Source organism: Phaenicophaeus curvirostris, chromosome 1, assembly GCF_032191515.1.
Source record: "Phaenicophaeus curvirostris isolate KB17595 chromosome 1, BPBGC_Pcur_1.0, whole genome shotgun sequence".
In the NCBI taxonomy this organism is placed as follows: Eukaryota; Metazoa; Chordata; class Aves; order Cuculiformes; family Cuculidae; genus Phaenicophaeus; species Phaenicophaeus curvirostris.
The window spans coordinates 66,702,680-66,724,331 of NC_091392.1; the positions used below are offsets into that span (position 1 = coordinate 66,702,680).

Here is a 21,652-nt window from a genome sequence, read left to right on the forward strand (position 1 = left end):
GCGGCATAACAGCTTGGGTCTATGCCAGAGAACCTGGAGGATGGCTTCTGACCAAGCAACAGGTTCTTGAGCAGATGAGCCTCAAATCCATGTCACTCGTGATGCAGGCTGTAGGAATCACGGAAACTGGTTACTCAAAGCTAAAGAGAAATGTATGTGTCCCAGCTAAATCTGCAGCTCTGTTTACATTAGCTGAAGTTTAAATGTAGCTATATTGCTACCATATACCCAAAATTCAGCAAGAGACCACGTGCAAGCTAGTTCACTGAAGCACAGTGCCATGTAAGTGAGAATGCTGGTTTCGTATTGCGCTACTCCTGTTTCCAACTCCTGCCTCCCATGCTTTCAAGCATTGTCTAGGCAGACCCAGTTCTCCCATGTGCCTCCACTCAGGAGCTGCTGTCTGTGACCACCCCTCTCTTCCCCATTCACTCTCTGCCTTAACATCTGGCTCTTGGTTTTTCGACTCCCTCATCTTTTCTCTTGATAGCTTAAATTTTCACATTGTTAGGCTGCTCGTACCTCACATCTTGTACCTTCCCCATCTCACCTTCTTACTCAACCCTGAAGCATTCCACTCAACAACAGGACCTCCTGCTTGACCTTACATTCACTATGTATTTCTTCCTTTTTCTCTATTCAGTGTCTCCCTTCCTCCCTTTACCATCTCTTTCAGCCACTCCTTGCTCTTTCCCTTTCTTCCCCTAAGCATTACTACTCCTTCCACTCCCCAATCTTTCCTAATTAGGAAGCAGATGTATAGACTCCTCCACTACCCACCTCTCATAGCATTTACCAGTTTCTCTCATTCTCTCCTTCCCTTGTGTCTCTCTCATCCTACACAGTCTCTTGACTGTACCCATGTCCTCTGTTCCAAGTCTGTTTTCCTCTCCTTCAGCATTTTCTTTTCAAAGAAACAGGACTTATCCTCTTCTTTCATTCCTGTTGGCTCTCATGCCATTTATTTCAGCCCCTTTTGCGCCATAGCTACCCCTACTTATAAATCACAACTAGTGGCTCAAAATAAGTATTTATCAAAATCCAGCATGGCTTTCTTCTCTTGATTGTCCTGGTTTGGTTACAGGAAGCAGTTTTCTCACCTGTTTTCATACCTTTTCTGTGACCCCTCCAGCTGCCTCACGTCCCCAGCCCCCATCACTACCCAGAAAAAACAGTCCCCTCTTTTTCACCATATGTGCCTCAGTTTCCTTGACTTGTTTCCTTGAGTCAGAAAGACAGATCAAAGGATCAAAGCCAGAGCCCTGGATGCTAAGTACTCCAGACTTTGCTCTGTTCAGGAAGGCTTTTCAGCCATGTTATGTAAACCACAAAATCTCTTTGCTCAGGAGGCCTGGAAAAGGGAACAAGGAACTTGAAGATGAATCAAAATACAAAGAGTCCTGAAAGGTAGAAGTGGCTTGGGGTGAAAGCAGGTGGCTAAATTACAACTGTCTTTTACTTCATAACTCAGAGTGCAGAAAGAAGCAAAGGCAGAGAGACTTGCCTGTGCTAGACCACTGAGGGAAGTCAACACATACAGAGGAGAAATAAAATTCAGATACGCTAGAAAGGGAGCTGAAGCAATTCACACTGAGAAATGCAAAGGTTCTATTTTGAAGAAATTTGGGGTTTAATCTATTCTTAAATTGTTTCCCCTGAATTAGGAAAACCTGAACCTCCCGAAGCCCCATGTTTCTGATAATGGGCTGCCAGCACGAACAGAACCTGAGGTTTGGCTAGTCATTCTGCAAGTGCTTTTGAATCCTTACAAGGGAAGACAGTAGGTCCTTCTGTACCTAGTTTATAGAAACATAGTCAGTGGGGCTCTAGCCTGAAGTCATAAAGAAGATACAAGGAAGTTAAGGGTTTTTAAAAACAGTTGCTTATTAATGATAATATCACTTCAGCTGGTATGGAGCTGACCTGTACCTGTTAATAAACCATTCCCTTTCAGAGGTGATCTACAAGAGATCTACGCATGTTTAACCTAATCCTACATTTAAGCTTTGCCAAATGAGGCACATATTGCAGGTGTTTCTGGAGAAATTGGACAGTATTCCTCTCTTCTTTTTGTTTCCATGAGAAATGATTTTGTCATACAGGAATGGGAACATTCAGTCACTGCATTTCCTACAGCCTCTTTATTTGCTTTTGGTACTCCGAATTTGGCATTTTTTCTCAAGGGAATGATCTCAAAAATCCAGAGACCAGACCTTGAACAGCAAAACCACAAGACTTCGAGCTTCTCACCTCAGAGTTCCTTCTTAGTGCAGTTCTACGTAGTACAAGCACTCAACTTACAGGTAGGTTTGGAAGAAAGAAAGAGAAAGCGGACAGAAGATAGGGGAGGGGTGTAAGCATGGAGGGCAGTGAGCAGCCAGCTTTGGATATTGAGGTAAAAAATCATTAGGTAGCTGAATCTTAGAAATAGCCTAGGGGGCAAAAAATATTGAGAGGAAGAATATAGCATACTGGGAAAGGACACTGGTCAAAGCAGGCTTTGGTTATGTTAATGATGAACCAGAAACTCATAACCAAAGGTAGCTTGGAAGAGGAGAAGAACACAGGTTTGTGAATAGAGTTATTTATAGAAGAAGAAGAAATGCCGTATCGTACTCATCAAGTCTTTGCCAACTGTTGAACAGCAGTGGGAGAACAGAGATTTTTGTGCTTGCATAATAAATCTAAACAAGCATTTTAAGAACAGTGTAAGAATGTGGCAAAGTGGAGCAACCTTAAATGACCGTGGGCAGCCCCTCCATACTTGCATAAAAAGAACAATGTAAGAGAAAACACAGTCTGACAGAAATAATGGGAACGATAGAGGGAGCCAAATTAATTCAAAAAAATGTTAGGCAAAATTGGGACCACAGCTCTTCTGGCAAAGAGAGAGATTAGTAGTCTTCATTGAGGTTCAAAAAATTCTTAGTGTAATAGAGAATGAGGATATTACAAAGCTATTTGACCTAGTGTCAAGAGCAAGCAAAGATGTAGCAGTAAGATAAGCCATGGCTGAACATTACAGGAATTCAGCGAGGAATGTCAGGATAGAGCAAGACAGAAGTGCAATGTAAGCTCCCCTTACATGCCCAGAGCACAAGAAGTTTGCACCATGGAAGAACTGAGCTTTAAGAAATACTGTACAGCTCTGTAACTGGCCCAAAGGAAACTGTGCCTGAAGATTTGTCACTCCAAGATTTCTTAAGCAGGGCTAGTGGTATTTTACAGTAAACCTGTATCTCAACAAAGTTAGCATGTACCTGTACTCTCCTCTTTGGCAGTTACCGTATTGTAGCTGAAGCTGGTTCAATCCAGTACAAACAGGTACAATATGTGAGAGATCAGATACTGCCTTGCTCAAGATCAAGTGTTGGAGTCATTTTGCTTTGAAGCAGAGTCAGACTTCCAGTATAACATGCTGGTCTCCACAAACAATAAATTAAGTCAAAAGTTTCTTTGGGAAAGCAGACACAAAAACTGTACTTAGAAATATAACAAATAAACTGATTAAACAATGCACATTTTGGCAAAAAAACTTGATGGGAAAACCTAGGAAATCTATGCTGTGGGTGTGAAATTTACAGCGAAGGAGAATGAGATCAGCACCTGAGGAATAAGAGGCCTGATGCTACATCTTATATCTTATCCTCTTTGCCAATCCATTTCTCAAGCAGCCCTAGGAGCTCCACAAAGAGCGCAGCAGCTGTCGTACCACATCGGCCCAGTAGCCCTCCTAATCCAGTCTTCTCACTTCAGCAGTTGCCACTTTCTCTGATACTTCAAAGAAAGGTGCGAGAAACCCCATAGTGGACAATTATAGAATAACCTGCCCACAAGGGAAGTTTCTCCCTAATCCCTCACCATCAGTTAGTGGTTATGTTCTGCCTTGAAGCCTGATGGTTTATATCCCTTCTAAAATTTATTTATATCCTGTCTAATGTGACCGTGAATGTTCTCAGTATCCATATAAATGTCTAATCCTTTTCTGAATCCTGCTAATCTCCTGGCCTCAATGAAACCTCATGGTAACAAATGCCATGTGTTAATTACACATGGTACAAATATTTCCTTGCACTAATTTAAATTTGCTTCCTTCCAGTTTCACTGGGTATCCCTTGATCCTGCAATATGAAAAAGGGCAATGAAATTAGAGCTTGTTCATTCTTGCCAAGCTGCAGTGCTGTCTCTTGATTTGTTTCTTCTCCGCACTAGCTGTTCCCACCCTCGACAAAAGTTTTCCTGGATCAGGTTGTTAGGCAGTGGCCCAGGGCACAGCACAGAGCTCATGCCTTCACCTTATTCTCTGCTGCCAAGCTCATTTTGAAGGGAAATAGAGAGATGAAACCCTGACAGTATCAAAAGTACATGCTTGAGATTGCAGATTCTGAAATCTGATTGCTCTGCGTCTGCTGGTATTAGCTCAGAATCAACAGGATGACACTGACTGATGCCACTGGCCTTTTCCTCTCTGGTGCCTGCAAGTCAGAGACAGAGCAGGACATTTGCAATGTGCTTTCCCCTTAGCCTTCTCCAGCCGATCTTCAGGCTGCTCCTGAGAAGGAAGGAGGGAGGTACTACTCCCCCTTCCACCCCATCTCAGTCAGGCATTTCAGTGCTTCCTTGCATCCGCACTGTTAACCACCAGGCTTTGGGTTTCATCCAGTTGGTTCTGGACTAATTGCCCTCAGTCCCAGCCTGAGCTCTGCACATCTCTGCTCTGCACATCTCTGCTCTGCTGTCTTGCGCCAAGCGCTACCATTCCAGAGCGGCAGCCCATCACCCTCGCCTAGTCAGAGATGGCATTGGAAACAGCAAGGGAACATAAGGTGTGAAAGGGAAAGGCTAAAAATGAGAAAGTTAACAAAAAAAGGGAGAGAGAGAGGGAGAGGGAGACTGATAAAAAATTAGCCCCATACAGATGAAGGTAGGAAGGAGTGGAAGGAAAGAAGTCCTAAACTGTGGTTAAACACCAGCTTTGCAATGGTTTCACTGGAAGTAAGACCCTAAGCCAGTGCAGCTGTGCACAGTGATACTTTTCAATCGTTTTGAAGCTGGATTACAGGGGCAAACTGAGAGGTTGTAAAGCGATGCAGTGACAGCATGGAAAGCTATAACAGCTTGGTGTTTCACTGGGGCTCTACGTCTCATTAGAGCAGTCCTGAAAAAAAAAGTCCTTGTTGTTCCTGGATGTTTTTCCATAATAGATTTCGAAACAGGGCAATGTTGACCACCAGGAGAAAGGGAGTTACTGGGTGTATTGGTGAGACACTGGAGTGCCTCAGGGCTGAGGAGGTTGTTTGGCTCCTTGCCGCAGCAGCAGCGTGTGGAGTACTGGTCCCTCTTGGGCACCCTCACTCAAAAAATAAAGTGAGAACAGAAATCCTGGAGGATTCCCTCTTTGCTGCAGCCAGGGGCCAGCCCCAGCAGCTTCCCACCATGACAAGCAGCCACAGCTGCTCATGGTGACCAGCTAAAGGGCCTGGGCTGAAAGTGGCGAGGGCTGAGACACAGTCCTGGGCAGCCCTGATGCCCTGCAGAGCAGAGCAGGAGATCCACTCGGGCTGAGGGAAAAGCCTGAGTCAGGACACAAGCGAGGCTGGAGTAGAGGCGGGTGACTCCTAAGGCGAGGGGCAAGCTGCAGGCAGGGAGTAGAGGCTCCCTGGTCAATGGACATACTCTCTGGGACCTGTGAGTCTTACAAAGGGAAGCATTACAGCCTAAGGGGTGATAAAACTTAATGCCACCCTGCTCCATTTCCCACCTGCCATGTGCTCTCTAAAAATGTCCACTGGGAATGCCTGGCTTTGGTGAGGTTTAGGAGGCAAAGAGGACAGTAAAACAAAGCTACAACTACCTAAAAGGAAGTTGTGGAGAGGAGGGAGCTGGCCCCTTCTCCCAAGTGACAGGGGACAGGACAAGAGGGAATGGCCTCAAGCTCCGCCAGGGGAGGTTTAGGCTGGACATTAGGAAAAAATTTTTCACGGAAAGGGTCATTGGGCACTGGAACAGGCTGCCCAGGGAGGTGGTTGAGTCACCTTCCCTGGAGGTGTTTAAAGGACGGGTGGATGAGATGCTGAGGGGCATGGTTTAGTGTTTGATAGGAATGGTTGGACTCGATGATCCGGTGGGTCTTTTCCAACGTGGTGATTCTATGATTCTATGAAAGTGTGGAGACCAGTAGAGATACCATCCAGTGGAAGATAATATCTTACGGCTGGATCATGATGTGTAGAGTGAAGGTTTTAATGTATATTTTTCCCCTTTAATTTACCACAGGATTGCTTGGCAAAGTCATTTTGTTGCTGGACGCCTCAGTTTTCTCAAATGTGCCGTGAGGACAAATGTCATCCAGCTTGGACCGAGGCTACGGAGGTTAATCATAGAATGGGTTGGGTTGGGGGGGAACCTTAAAGATCATCCAGTTCCAACCCCGCGCCAGGGCACCGCGGCCACGCCCCCTCACGTGACCACGCCCCCCTCGCGGGGTAGGCGTGGCCGCGCGGGAGACTTGGTTGGGGGGGGCAGCCCTGTTGTTGTGGTAGGCGCTGGCTCCGCCCCCTCCTCGTGCACGGCCGCGCGGCCCCCTCCGCCCGCGCGGGCCCCGCCCACCCTCCCGCCTTCTCCCCACACCCCGCGCCCCGCCCGGGAGGCCTCGTCCCCCTCCGCGCGCCCGCTCTCGCCTCCCCATTGGTCCGTCCTCCCTAAGCCACGCCCACTCATCAATTACCCACGCCCCTCACTACCAAAGTCGCGCCTTTTCCCTCTTAAGCCACGCCCGTTTCGCTGAAGCCACGCCCCCTTTCACACCGAAGCCCCGCCCCCTCACCCCCCCGCCCCGCCCGTCCCGGTCCCATCTGTTCCCGGCGGCGCGGCGACTGCCCTGCAGGGCGCGGGGAGGAGGATGGGCCCGCGCAGCGGCGGCTGCCCGCGGCAGGGACAGCAGCAGCAGCAGCGCCCCCGCCGGCCCTAGCGCCCCACGCTCGGGCGGCAGCGAGGGGGCAGCGCGGGGCCGCCGGGGGGCGGCCGCTGAGCGGCGTGGCGCCGGGGGGCGGGCGGAGCCGGAGCGGCGGCACGCAGCCGGCTGCCCGCGGAGCGAGCGGGCGGGCGGCGCGGAGGAGAGGCAGCCGGCGGCCGCGGGAGATGTGCCCGGAGGAGGACGGCGGCTGCGGCGGCGGCGGGGGGGGCGGCGCGGCCGGTACCGGCGGCCCCGAGGCGGCGGTGGCGCTGGATGAGCTCCGCTCCTGGTGGGAAGTCCCGGCCATCGCGCACTTCTGCTCCCTCTTCCGCACCGCCTTCCGCCTGCCCGACTTCGAGATCGAGGTGAGAGCCCCGCGGCCGCCGCCCCCCCCGCGCCCCGGCCCCGCGACCGGGCGGGGGTCGGTCCTGCGGCGCGCACCCCCCCCCCTTCCCCCTTTCGGTGAGACGCGATGGGGCTGGGGGGCGGGGGGGCAGCTCCGCTCCGTTTCGCGGCAGATGCAACAACTTGCGTAGCTTCGATCCAACTTCGGGATCCAACAACTTCTCGGCGCGCCCGTCCCGGGGCGGCGGCGGCGGCGGCAGGGACGACCACCGCCCCCCCCTTTCACCTCCCGGCTCCCTCCCCGCTTCCCCGGCCCCGCATTGTTCCGCCGGGCGGGTGTCCGCACACAAAGGTTGGAGGGGGGGACGACGGGGACACACGGAGCCGTCCCACACGGGGACACACGGAGGTCCCCCGTGCCTGAAATGGTGGCGGCGAGAGGCGGTCTCGGTGACCCCCCCATTCCCGTGGCTGTTGTCGGGGTGGGGGGTGGCGGGGGGTGTCCCCAGCGTGCTCAGCCTGTGCCCGAGTCGGTCCCTTTTGTTGAGGAAGGTCCCCACCTGGCCGGTGTCGCCGCTGCGGGGGCGGGGGGGTCTCCGCCGAGCCGGGGCAGCCTTTTCCCTGCATCCCGGCGAAGCCCGGGGCTGCTCCCACCTCATTGTGCGGCTCCGGGGAAGCGGCGGTGCCTTCCCCGCCGCCTCCGTCCCCCTCGCAGGGAAAACTCCCGTACCTTTCAACCTATTTTCTTCTCTAACTTTCTCATGCTTTTTTCTTTTTTTTTTTTATTCTTTTTTCCTTTTTTTTTTTTTTAGTTCTTATTTTCGCGTGCGTGGCTAATGTTCCGTAAATATTTTGTGCTTCGGCTACAAACGTTACAAACAAAGTGTGCCCTGGTAGGAAATCTTTTGTGCTTGCTGTGAAAAGCTATTCTTGCCAGCGCGTTGGCAATAAACCGGGTGAATAACGTGGTGGCGTGTTTTTTAAAGGCAGCAATTGCCCCGTGAATGCGAATTCCAAAGATGCTTAAAAGTTCAATGGGATGCGCGAAGCCCTAAAGAGCAAAAAAACCTCCTCGAGCAGGATGTGAATTTCTGAAGAGGGGGAATCCCTTATGCGGTGCGAAATCTTGAAAGGGGATAAGGTCTCTCAATGATGCAACTTCTTGCGAAAGGGAACTCCCCTCCCCCTCCTATTGATGCCAAACCATTAAAGGGGGAGGCTCTCCGGGCCCAGCACCGCCAAGTCTTGAAGGAACCTGAATTTACAATGATAAAAGGGCCAAGGCACTAGCCTTTCACCTTTGGAGGCAATTAGCATCTGGCTTGCTTCACAAATGAAGTAAATGTGGGCTCCCCTTTGGTTCCCGGAGCACGCTTTGGCGTGGGGGAGTTAACATCACTTGGAACGAATTAACTTGCTTTTTTTATTTATCGGGATGATGCTGAGAGGGGACGGAGGTGGCTCTCGGACCTCTCGTCTTCGGGAGAGCAGGGTGAACGTCCTTCCCCGGCGCGGTGCGAGCCAGCCCAGCGCAGGCGGCTCCAAAACTTGCTGTTCCTTGGGGCTCAGCATCGTTGTTACCCCTCTCCTGGCGTGGTTGTTCGAGTCTCGTCGCTGGTTTTCAGGGATGCCTGGGACAAAGAGCTTGCCCGCACAGTTCACAACGTGAATCCGGTGGCCGGCAAAGGGATTTACACTTTTTTTTTTTTTTTCCCTAAGGGTGCTGCTGCCTGTGTTTTTTGATTTTGTACTTTGTTCAGCTGCATAAAGAAGGCTCCCCCTTGGTTCTGGTCCTTGGAATGCTGGTGCCTGTTCTGGCTGTCTCGTTGCTGCCTCCAAGATGGGCTTTGGATTTTAGGAGTGTCTGAATAAAACAGAGGTGGCCGTTGCGTCTAGACATGAAGAGAAATGCTAGGACTTTCAGGCAAATACTGGGGAGAAATAAAACCCAAGCCAGCCATTATAATCGAAACTGTGCTCATCTACAAATGACGTTTTCTTGGTTTAGCTTTGGTTACTGTGGAGAGGCGCGAGCGTTTGAGAATATACTGCCCCTTCCCTCAAAAGTCACTGTCCCTTGTGGATGCTAACCCAAGGGTGAGTGCCCTGGTGGGTTTGGATGCGAAGCAGAACAGGTGGTTTGAGTGAAGCTGCTTTCTTGTGTGTGGAAGAAGAGATGGAGGGCTGGGGCTGCTCACCTGAGCAGGTTTCAGTTGGAGGGTGATCACCCTCAAGCTCTGGAGCTTCATGGCAAATGTCTGACTGTGTCTTGTACTGTGTCTTGTGTCTAACTGATGGCCTTACTCTGGATGCAACCAGCTCTTCTGGGAGGGTATTTTCGTCTTCTTAGGAGGGCTGAGCTCTGTGTTAAGTCCTGGTTGGTGGCTTTTTCTTTTCCTCTCTTTCTGATACTAGTGTATCTCCAGCGGGGAGTTTTGTGCTTAACGCTTACAACATTGTTACAAAAAGTGAGTATTAAAGAAAACTTAACAAATATCCCCTGGTCTTTCTCCCCAGTTTTAGGGGAGGGTGAGGTTAAGAGTTTCACTGCCACAGCCTCTGCAGTCCCCAGACCAGACAGAACCTGATCTTCTGATATGTTTTTACTATTGTTTTTGGTTTTATCTGGGTTTAAGATGTAGTTATCTTTTGGGCTTGTTTTTCTCTCTTTCTCCCCCTCCTCTTTTTTTTTCTTCTGCTGGGTCTGCCCATGGCTAGCTGGGAGGCTCTGTAATGATAAGCCATCTGGACCCATCCCTCCCGTGCCGAGCAGATTCGCTGATGGTATTTGAGAAGTCCGGGGACTTTAGTACAGGGAAAGCAGCACGGAGCTTTTTATTTCGTTTCTTTTTAAATGCAAACCTTTCCTCCTCTACTTATTGGCCCAAAAGAAAGTGAAGCTTCCAGATGTGGGGCTGCCATCGGCAGCTGGATGTCAGAAACCTGGGAAGCAGCTGTTTTGTTTTTCTTTTCACTGGACCAGCGCATAAGTCCAAGACCGGGATAGGGATGTCCAAAACTGAAAGAAAGAAGCGCATCCATCAGTCCGGGCCGTGGGCATTGTTCGGGGAGGGGGTGGGCGCAGCCAGCCCCCATGCTGGCTCTGGCAGATGCAGGCGCCTGACAAGGCGCAGGGCTCCTCTTTTCAAATCTCTGCTGCAGCATCTCCCAGCGAAGGACTCAGGAGGGGTTCAGCCACCGCCAGCGGGTCAAAAGTTCAGTGGGCCAGGAGCGGGTGCTCCAGGACGCCTTCAGCTTCACGCTGTGTTTTTACGTGGGTCTCTGAGGATGGCAGAGAGCACTTCTGTGCCTTCTGGGGTTGGTTTCCTCCCCGTTTAAATGGCTGCCATGTCGGCCATCTGCTGTACGAAACTTTCGTGCCACTGCAAAAGTGGGGGTTTAGTTGTGTTGGTTTGGTTGTCGTGGCTTCTTTCTCCGTGGTTTGTAAGATCTGCGTCGAGTAGGTTTGTCCTTACCTACTCTAACAGTATTCCAGCGGGAGAAAGCCTGTCATTACAGGTCACATCATTTTTCCGTAGGCTTTGCCTTGGCAGACAAAAAGGATGCTTTATACAGTCACATTAGTGCAGGCGATGATAGGCAGTGATTTGTTTCCCTCTGCAAGACTGGACTGTAATGCGGGACACCTCTGGTTGACAAAGTCTCTCCTGGCCGCGTGCCCTCCCCTCTGCGACTGAAATATCCTCCTGACAGCTGCAGGGACTGCCCGCGTCGAAAATATTAGGGGAATATTTGACATTTCCAATCGTATTTCAGTGCAACTTGAAAACACTGGACAGAAGCCAGCGTGGCGCGGCCACCCAGCTCTTTGGCATGTGCTCCCAGGAGTTGTGGGCTAAAACATTTAGGAACATCTGCCTGGGTAGGTCGAGGGGAGGTGACTTTCAAGAACGTGCTTGAAAATAGTCAAAATGTTGTTGTTAACTTAGTTTATTTGGAAAAGGGGGGAAAGCCACATTACACAGGGAAAACATAAATCTTTTCCTGTGGTTTTTAAAAGCGCCTTTGGGCAAATTGCCTCTGCTGTTAACTTCACTGCTGCTTTAAGATGCTTTTCCTTGCCTCTTGCCCCTTCCTAGGACTTCAGGCTCTGGCTCTACCTTTAAGTAAGTTCCTCTCACCCACCGACAGGGCACCGCTGCTCTTGCCCACCTATTTCCTCCTGTAGTGTGGTGTTCGCCGTGTCAGTTCTTGAACAGGCTCTTTTTGTCAGGAATATTATGTGGCTGTTGCAAACTAGCGGCTGCTACTGCTCCCGTGGGTTCCCCAAGAGGGGGAAGAGCATGGAGAGAGGGAGAGCTGTGTGAAAGAGAGCAGAGAACAAGGGGTTGTTCTATCTGTGCACATGAGGCAGACCTTCAAAAGCAAAAATATTTTTTAATGTGTTAAACTCCACATGTGTTAGAATTTTAATACTTTGGAAAATGTGTTTTTCCTAATGAGGACAGGATGGCCAAATATGCTTTGGACCTCCACTGTCCTGTCATGTTAGGTCCTGCTGAATTTTCCCTGTTGAGTCCCTTGCTCTGTGCCCTACAAATGGGTCCCTTGTGATCCCTGGCACCAAACTGGCACAACCTTCCTGTTCTGTCAGTGGTTTATATGGAATTAATTGCACAGGCAGTGTGGTACAGTACCCAAATGCTAAGCCCTCACCTCTCTATAGCTATTCTGGTCTGGTACTGCATTATTATTTATACTACAGTAGCATATACAGCATTTGCTGATGCCTTGTGCTGATCATAGCTGAGTTAGACAGTTTCTGATCAGAAAAATTTAGAATCTTAATTAAGATCGATGTGACAGGTAGGTGCAGCAAGCTTACCAAAATGTCAGTGGATTCATTTGGGTCAGCTCTACTCACGGAGGGTAAGTCTGAGCTAGTTTAAATGCACTTTCAGAAGTATAATTCAGGCATTAGGGTGTCCATCCTTGGTGGCGGTGGGAAACTTTAAAGTGAAAAGGAGTGGGCACTGACTGTCTGAAATGAGAGTGAACCATAGATCTGCTCACTAATACTTCAGTCTGATGCAAAGTGCCTGACTTTAGTAAAATCAAATTGACTGAGGAAAGGTAAAGTAATTGACAGTGCAGAGAGAGGCTCTGTACAGTGAGTAAGTAGGCACGGTTGGAAAAAATGGTCAGAAACATACTGAGAAGAAAAAGTGTTAACATTGTTGTGCAGAGACCCTCATTTATGAACAACGTATGAATTTGGGTTATACGCTCGCTCCACTGTGGCTCTGCTTCCCCTGGGCAGCATCGGCTTCATTGGAGTAGATGATGCACGCTGGTATTTGTTGTTTGAAAATCAAGTTTAAAAACCAAAATTAAATGGAGGTTTATTTATTGCTCTATCTACACATCCCATCAATCCACTGCTTGGTTTTGTTGCTTCAGCAGCGAGGCACTGCTCCCTCTGTCTGTTCCAGCACCAGTTCTTACTTTCCTGGCCTTCACTTTTGCTGCCTTAGTTATTCTGTTCATAATAGAATCATTAACACCCTACATGTCAGTATTGGGCTCTAGAGTTCATTGAGATTAGTGGAGCGGGAAGCAGAGAGATACTTCTTGGAGCTGTTGTTTCAAGTGGCCTGCAAATTGGAAGGCATTGTATCAGTTTCCATTTCAAATGCAAGTCACATCTTTCCCAACTGCAGATCTTTAACTTTTTAACAAGTGTTTACATTTTATAAAATGAGATTCTAGTGTAACTGGATACAAAAAGAAGGAATAGGTAGTTCAGGAGGCTGATACGTGAGTTAAAACATTATCCTAAGACTATGAAAAGAAGTAAGAAGGGACAGCATGCAGCCAAAGGGTGTCTGAACAATGGATGAGGAAGGTTATTTTGACAGCAACATTTTGAATGGATCCGAGTTAGGTGACAGGGGAATTGGGGAATGACTGTAGCGGTTAGAGGCAGAAGAGGAACGGGGCAAGAATTTTGGTGGTTTGGATGGAGTACATGGAGGGTGATATTACAGATTTTCAGTAGCATTAGTAGTTGGAGGCGATTGCCTCTTCCGCTGGCACAGCTGGCCAAGAATCATGTCTGGTGTTAGCTGACATGTTTGTTGTGTACCCACAAGTTTAACCCTTTAAGCTGGACTTGTTTAGGAAAAAAATTAAGATAAGCTGGTGCAAGTCTTTCCTCACTAGGAAAAAAACAACCAAAAAAAAAATGTTTTGTGTAGTAGCTTAAACGAGACTTCTCAGTTTGCTTTGTTTACTGAGGCTCACTACCACAAACCCGTACCGATTCAATGCAGCTAATGTAAACTTCTGCATAGTGCATCTAAATTAGGCCTCAAAAGTTTGCTCCTTTTGGAATTTGCCCTAACCAAACCGGCTAAAAGTAACACCTTTAAAGTGTTGCAGCTTTCTACGTGGACCTGCTTGATTGCAGTCTTTCTCTCCCAGCGAATAATGCCGGCAGAGCTGTGCCATTCTGCCCCTGGCATCTGTTAAGTGCCTGCATGAAGGGTGAAGAATTAACTTTTGTAATGGCAATGGATGCTTTCATAGACTTCTTTCAGGCAAAAATCTCCTCAAGAAAAGGGGTATGGGCAGAAACGACAACAGCCAGACAGCTAAAAGCTTCCGAGTTAAAAGTTTATCATGTAAACTTTATTGTAGGTAGGTATGAAAATTATTTTTTTATTTTCCCCCCTCTCGTTACCAGAAGCAACAGCATCTGCTGTGGTGGTGGGAACAATGCAGCCTAGTGATTCCTCCTTCCTTACAGTAGAGAATCCTGTTAAACATACAAGGCTGTGCCTCAGAGTGTATCCTTTCAGCAGGCTTGTTCCTTTTAATGGGTGCCCATTCCTGGGGTCTCCATTGTTTCACCAACAATAGCACTAGGGGCAGCTGATTTGGTTGACAGAAAATGTGTTAATTTAACAGATCTATTCCCTTTAGCCAGTCTCCTTCCTATTGTGCCCCATTTCTCCCCCAGTTCCTGGGGAGGAGGGCCCTGAGAGCAGAGTCTGTTAGGTGGAGGGCTCCTGCAATTAGGAGGGGTTTGCAGCCTTTTGTGTGAGGAACAGAAAACAGCTGATGGGGGAAAGTGTGGTTTGCTTACTGCCAAAGCACACATTTTTCTGCTTTTTGCGGGGCTTAGAAGTCTGCCTTTACCAGGGAGACGGGCTGATGGCAGTCAAGGTCTCTGCTTACAGAGCTGGCTTAACTTCTTGATGAACTCTTTATATCCTGGAAATGCATAGTTAAAACACAAGCTCTCCACTGAAAAAGCAAAGCTGCTGTATCATCCAGGGCAGAGTTGCTGAGGGCTGGCTGGAGAAGGTGCTCTGTACGCCAAACACTGAACAATTTGAAACGGGAGGGGTGTAATGGTCCCTGCGCTCTCTCTGCTCTGGGCCAAGCCACCAGTTTAATGCAGTTTTGGAACTGATCCGATTTAAGTGGTGCAAGCTCTTCACCTGAGAGGTACTTACACTGATTCAGTTTTTCCCTATATTAACATAAGCTTAGCTCAGCAACAGGATGGTGGGGATGCCTCAGTTCCTTTATAAATCAGTGTGTTTGAGCCTAAAGGGAAGGAGGGCACACCAGCTATTGAGGGTGCAGTGAAACCCTAAGTTTTGGGTTTGGGGGCTGCTGGCCACCAGGACAATCTCGTTCCTCTTCAAGGTCTTGCCCTGGCTGGCTGTGCTGTTGATTATGTGGTCTGCCCCTTCCCTGGCACCAGCCCAGCTGCTCACTGGGATTTTGGGAGATTGCAGTGCTGTCGTGGGAGCAGGACCTTGTGTTTTCAGTGGCCACGAGCTGCTGGTCAATCTGCCATGGCTCTTGAAACTCTAGCCTCAGTTTAGTTGTGGTTGCTGGGGCCAGTGATGCAAAAGGAGCTCTGGTGGAGGGTCTTTTTCCTCCATGTTGGTTAAGCCCTTAATACTCTGGCTCTTTCTTTCCTACTAAGCCTGCAGGAAAGGGGCTGGAGCTTTGCATGACCAAAGGTTTGGAAGGAAGAGCTAGTTTTCTCATTTCTTGTGAGCCCTGTGCACAGGGAGCTGTGTGGCAGCAAAAATATTTATATATCTATAACACAAGGCAAAGAGGGTTGTCGAGTGTTTTTTATTTTCTTGCTTGGGTTTTGTGTTTGTTTTAGGAGGCAAAGGGTGAGAGTTCACTTAAAGAGCTTGACTCTTAATAGAGCTTGTCATTGTTGCTAATATAAAACAAATGATGAGCATGGGAGAGGAGTCAAAGGCTCCCTCTTCTGGTGTGCTGGGAAGGTTCGAATGCTGAAAATAAGCAAGCCCCCTAGCAAACAGGAGCCCTTCCATGCTTTCCTGTGTATTTTAAGACCTCACTTAGGCCTAATGCTTACTGGCCTAGCACACAACTTGCTTCATGACAATAAGTAACGTTAAGGGTGCTCTGTGAAAGTGAAATGCATTTTCAAATGCAAACTACATTGTACTTGCAAGTAAAAGTAGTCCAGGTTTCAGAAGGATTCCCAGTCTGAACATGAAGGATGACAACCCTTCCTGTCCCCACATCTGACATTTCTCGGTGCTTCTGTTCAATTCTTCTCTTTTCTGCATCTTCCTCTTGCAAAGGTCATGTCACATGCAGCTCCCAGGCCATGTGTGTGCGCTGGCATCTAAACGTGCTTGGGAAGATTGCTGGAGCCAAGTGTGGTATAGAAACTGTGTGACCAAGGCTTCAGCGCTCTTCTTGATTTTGGTTGAGCTAGCCAAGAATTCAAAACTTGTTAATGGCTGATTGATGAAGAAATGTGCATAAGGATTAATACTTTTTTGAGATTTTTAGATGAGTTTTCTGAAAATTCTTGTATAAAGTGCAGTTGTGAGTACCTCTGAAATTAATAGGATTTCAGGGTAGTAGAGAAGTGACTTGCTTTTTCTTTCCTATTTTTATATTCTTCACTGGAGGGTTTGACGACATGTGGCCATTTTCCTGTCTCGTTCGTTTGGACTCATGAGCGATGTCTGGTGGAACCAGAGGACATCGATTCTCAAGCTGCCTTCTCACTGCAGCTCCTGCCACCCATCATGGATGGCAATAAAACTGCTCACCCGGATTAAAAACCACAACACTTTCTTCTTTAAGCGAGCTACGTCTAACCAGGAACCGTTCCCCGGCCAGTTCCCTCTGCAGCCCCACAAAGGGTTTGTACCAGCATGACTGAAGAAGTGGCACAGGAATGGAAACAGGCAGTGGGGAGGGGAAGGGCTTTTTATAGCTGACCCTTCTGCTGAAAGCAATGCTTATCGCGCTGCAGCCCTGGGCAGCAGGTGGAGTGAGACTGTACAGGTAACGAGGTCATGCAGCAAGGGGGACACCTTTATCTGCCTCTCTAAAAAGAGTTTTGGTGGTTTCTTTGGTACTATATCAAGGCTTGCTATATTTCTTAGGTTTTTTTAAATTAACATTATGGTTAGAAAAAGTTTAAATTGAAGTCGATGGTGATCCTTTAAATTGTTCCTTCCAAAGTCAGACTTAAGCATACATTTGAAATCAGTTAAACTTCATGGTAGCTGACAGTCTTGCACAAAAACAGGATGGTGCAAAATGTTATTATCTTTCTCAGAAATCCAGGCTTCTATTTTTTAAAAAAACCCAAACTCTTTTCCCCAAAAAATGTCCCTTAGGCTCTGGTCACCCAGCAATGCAGGTATCTATCCATCAGGATTTGCCTGCCTGTGCTGGAGGAGCCTGAGCGGCTTGCCTTGTTGGACAGGGCAGCCATGTAGAATAAACAGGGAATAGCAGTCTCAATTTCCTTTCTTTCAGCCCAATACAAGGTGCCAAGGCACAGAAGACTATTTTGCCCTTAAGATAATTGTGTGTTGGAGAGGATCAAAGGGCTTGAGGGTTTTTTTTTTTTTGGTTGAAAGGGGATTTTCTCCATGGACAGCTGCAGTAGTGCATTAGTAGTGCAATGGATTATCTTTCCATGAGATGTAGGGTCTCAACCAGCTATCGAGGGGCCCTGCTGAAGGCTGCTGCTTGGGGGAGGTAGAGTGAAAGTCTCCTGTTACAGGGAGACCTGTAATGCCTAGGAGCTCCAACCACTTGACTCCCCCTGCCCCAGCGGGGTGGGTGGTGCTGGATATTCTTAGACCGTAGATAGTGCCGCGGAGCATGGGGAAAGGGAGTCCAGCTCTTGCTTACGATTAACTGTAGCTGATGCCCTGCATCCACCCTGCTCTCCGATGGAAGTGCTTATTAAGGAATGTGAGAAGGGAGCTGATTCCAGCTGCTGTGGTGTTCCCGTAAAGGGCAATGTGTAATTTAGGAGGGTGTTACGAGTCCCTCAGAGGAACAAACTACTCGCTGTAGTAAGTGCCTGACCTGCCAAACGCTTGGACTTTCTCATTTTGGGAAGATCTGGATGATTGCTGATCTGCAAATAGCTGTGGCACAGAGAGCGAGTCCCTTCGCATGCATGGATGGGTATCTGTATCCTTGCTCTGTGCTTCTCTGCATGAGGAGAGGTGACTAATGTGGCCTGACTGTGACAAAGGGTGGTGAGAGGGGATGGGACAGGGCTTGGTGCTATCAGAGGTGGAGATCAGGTCATGCTGTGCCTCCCTGACCTGGTTTCAGGGACGGGGATGAGGGAGCTGGAATGTGCACTGTGGAGCTGTCAAGGAATGCGGGTCCCCAGGTGGCGGCTTCAAGTCGAGCTCGAATTGCATCTGCCTGCTGGTTAATAAGTGGTGGGGAAGCTCTGCTTCAGCAGGTTCTCCTGTGTGCTCTTCCTAAGGTAGCAGGATGTCAGAGATTGGGGGGTGACAGTACTATCTTGGTAGCCAGTAAACTTCCCCCTCTTGCCATTTTTTAGAATTTTCTGCAAACTTTAATGACACAAGGTTTTTTTTATCACTTTGGGGTTTTCTTTTTGCGAGTAGTGAAGAACAAGCCATGAGGAATCCAGCTTTGGATTTCAGAGCTGGGTTTTTTTCAGGATGGGCAGTTAGAAAGACTTGTCTCGTTTGTTTTTGGTTTTTCTTTTGCAAGTGGGACTGGCTTCAGAATTAAAGGATGAACATGGACTGCCATATGATGTTGTGGTGTTTTTCCTTGGAGGAGCAGCTACAATTTATAATCATTGCCTAGTCTGTAGCCAGTTGGCAGGAAGGCTGCTGTGGAGGGATTGATTATTAGTGGATGCTTCATTGTGCTGTCCAAGCCTGAATTTCTTGATCTAACCAGTTTCCTTCATTTGGAATGGCTGTAGTCAGCAGAGAGAAGAGAGGGAGCTACATCTTCCCTTCCAGCAGCTCTGTTTCTTGTATGTGGGATATGCTCAGGAAGAAAAAGGATCAACAAAAAGTGTCAGCGATTCAGTGTTCTCATAGAAAGCCAGCTGGCTGGCTGGGGACTGCTTAAAATGTTTCTCCTTCCTCTTGGGATTCTCTCTGTATTCATTTTCAGCATGGTAACTTAAACAAAACTAGTGCTGGAGTTTCCACTTCTTTCCTGAGAAATGTGCTGTGAGAGTGGAAGCATCACTGGGAAGGAGATCTAGTGCTCAGAAATGGGAATGCTGGCTCTGCAGTGCGAAGGCACACTGGCAACTGCAGCAATTGGAGCTGAGTTAGCATAGAAACTGGGAGTAGAGGGTGTTCAGAAGTACAGATGCAGCAGCACAGGCTTGAGCTTGGACAGTAACATCTGTCGGGCTCCTCAGATAAATGTTGGGATGGTTGGTTGTGCCGAACCACATCCTGCTGCAGCTCCTCTGATAAACCTTGGCTAGCTAATTAAAAGTTAGCATGTGTGTGGCTATGCAAAAAGCAGCCGTGTGCCGCTGTTACACAGCGGAGTAGCTGGCACCGCTCTTTGGAAAAGGCGGTTTCTGAGCTGGGTCTGGGCAGGAGCCATCATTGAAGTAAGAAGGTGAGGGAGGAGGGTGGTATGCTGGGTTTGGACTGGACTGCACGCCCTATCTTGACTGCCTTACCGGGCTTAGGCTGAGCTGTAGCAGTTGGAAGAGGACAGCAGAGCTAATACATAAAAAGTGGAGAGGTGGGGTACTCTATGCCAGGTCTTGGCATTACGATCCTAACCCTCTGCTTGTCTCCTCTTTTCCTTCCTTGCTTCCAAAGCCCCTCTCCTGGCTATGTGGAAGTGTCCCAGTTCTTGCAGCTGTGTTGAATTGTAATGGGTCATTTAGTCCCGAAATCCTGTTTAAAAGGGGCAAGTCCTTGCTTCGTGTGACAGCTGCTGCCTTGCACTTTTCCCCAGGCTGGAAATAACTGCATATGACACAGGAGCAGAGCGCAGAGTGGGGGAGGGAGGAGGATTTCTGGCTTCCTCTTAGTGCTATAATGGCTTTGCTGTGTGACTCTTCTCCCATGTGGACCATAGCAGAGTCATGCCCCACATATTTAGCAGAGCTCTTAGCTGGCAGTGCCTAGGCGATATGCTAACGACCTGGCACCCTATGGGCTCTGGTCGACTGGAGTAATCTTGGGCGTCTGGGAGCATGAGAGAAGGGATGTGCAGTGGTGGTGACACAGGACCTTTGCCTGGAGCATCAGGGAGCCTCTCTGGAGCCAACATGCCCATCCGTCTGGAAAGGGGAGACACACTGTTTGGTACAGAGGCAGAGATGATGAGAGGGAAGGCAGAAAGGTTTCCACTCTCTGCTCCCATCTCTTGTCCAAAATCCAAAGCCTTGAGCCCATGGAAACCTGGCCAGCTTTTCCTTCTAGCTGAAGGGCTGTCTCCTGATTGGAATGACAGCTTTGAACTGGAAGACATTATTTCATTAGCGTGCTAATCAGATACAGAGATTACCTGATTGGCTACTTAATAATTAAATGAAGTTGCCTGTAATTCTTTGAGCACACACATAACTAATTAAATTAACCCTTCGCTGCCGTGCATCCTGGGGTGCACTTGTGTGACATGGAGAGGGTAGCTTCCCCAATGTGGGGACTGTGAGCAGAATGGGGTGATGGTCTCGAAGTAGCCAGTGCTGGACCACCAAGGTGGTCTTATCAAGAGCCTGGAGAAGAGGAGATAACACAGTTATACCCTCCAGTTTAGGTAGTGTTTGGCCTACCTGGTAGGTGATCACTATACCTGGTAGTGGTCTACCAACAAATCGTGTCCCCAGATAGCCTAGAGAATGCACCAGGCTTATGATAGCTGGTGCCCAGTCATGTATTATAAACCAGACAGTGGCTTCGTCTCACCTAATGAAGAGCAAAGTATTGGTAAAGAAAGATGCACTTCACAGTTCTTAGGAGGAACAGCCTAGTGGAGATTGGAAGACATTCTCCTGTACCTTTGAGGCATTCTTCTTCTCTGTCCCAGCTGGCACACAGCCCAGACAAGCCAGGATATCTCTATGCACTTGACAGGATTCTCCACTAGTAAACTTCTCGTTGACCACCTATTTCTCTCTACTGCTTCAGTGGCTGCTTGAGGAACTGCACTTTCCAAATGCTTACAGGAATGCAAGCATATTTCCTATAGTTTGAGGAGGACGGGGAAATCCTATCAGTGCAAAACCTTTCCTTTATAGTGGATTTTTTTTTTTAATGTGAAAAGAGTAGTAATGAGAAAGTTCATCTGTTTTCCAGCCTCACAGTTTCCTGCCCCAGTGCTGTGCCCAAGCTCTCAGCTTCTGTAATGCCAGAGGTGTTGCACAGTTTTGACATTTATGGTGAAGAGCTAATTTTTGTAGCCTGTGAGAATATTGTTGTGGTGTTGAAGATGTTGTGTTCAATTATTTCATTGCTAGTGTGAAGAGTCAGTATCTATAATTTTTTAAAATCCGTTTTTAGTACTGAGCACTGGGTTGAGGCAACAGGAAAGCTATCTTATAATGATCCAACTCTGCTCCCTTGCTGCTGCCACTGTCTCCTTCTAGACTTTGCCCATACATGTTAAAATGCAACTGTCAAATTAAGCACATTTCACTGTCATCCAAGACTAAACTTGGCAGAGAAAGAGCCCTTGGACCTTCTGGCCTAAGTTAACCATGCCTGTCTTCAGCTACCCCAGTAATGAATTGCTGCTCATCTGTTTGCGGCATGCAGGCTTTCTGCCTTACCCATGATCCACTATGAACCTATTCTGGTTCCGTGTTCTTCCTCTCCAGTGAAGATCAGTGGTAGCAGCAGTGCTCTTGGAGTCAGCTGGTCCTCAGCAGAGGGATAAATATCTGAGCTGCTGCTTTGTCTTTAAAATCTGGCTTCCACATGACAGGCAGCCTGAAATGCCTGCAAAAACAGGTCAGGAGACAGAAGAAAACAGAGAGGATGGGAAACAAAAGGGCAGCTTTCAGGGTAATTAGATGGTTGCCGTGCTCTGTCTGGTAGG

The 21,652-nt window shown here is 48.3% G+C and overlaps 2 protein-coding genes across 9 annotated transcripts in view; one reads left to right on the forward strand and one right to left on the reverse strand.

Annotated features, from left to right (window-relative positions):
* The window catches only part of MICAL3 (microtubule associated monooxygenase, calponin and LIM domain containing 3), a 571,168-nt gene that overhangs the window by 172,090 nt on the left and 377,426 nt on the right, over positions 1-21,652 (reverse strand). The gene's annotated exons all lie outside the window — the stretch shown is intronic.
* Positions 7,011-21,652, forward strand: part of CECR2 (CECR2 histone acetyl-lysine reader) — a 96,254-nt gene continuing 81,612 nt past the window's right edge. Inside the window, exon 1 of one of the 2 annotated variants that reach the window (XM_069861508.1) lies at positions 7,011-7,320. In XM_069861508.1, the coding sequence (XP_069717609.1) occupies positions 7,141-7,320 (180 nt within the window). In that variant the 5' untranslated portion in view covers positions 7,011-7,140. The remainder of the gene's footprint in view (positions 7,321-21,652) is intronic. The other variant, XM_069861515.1, reaches the window with a different exon arrangement.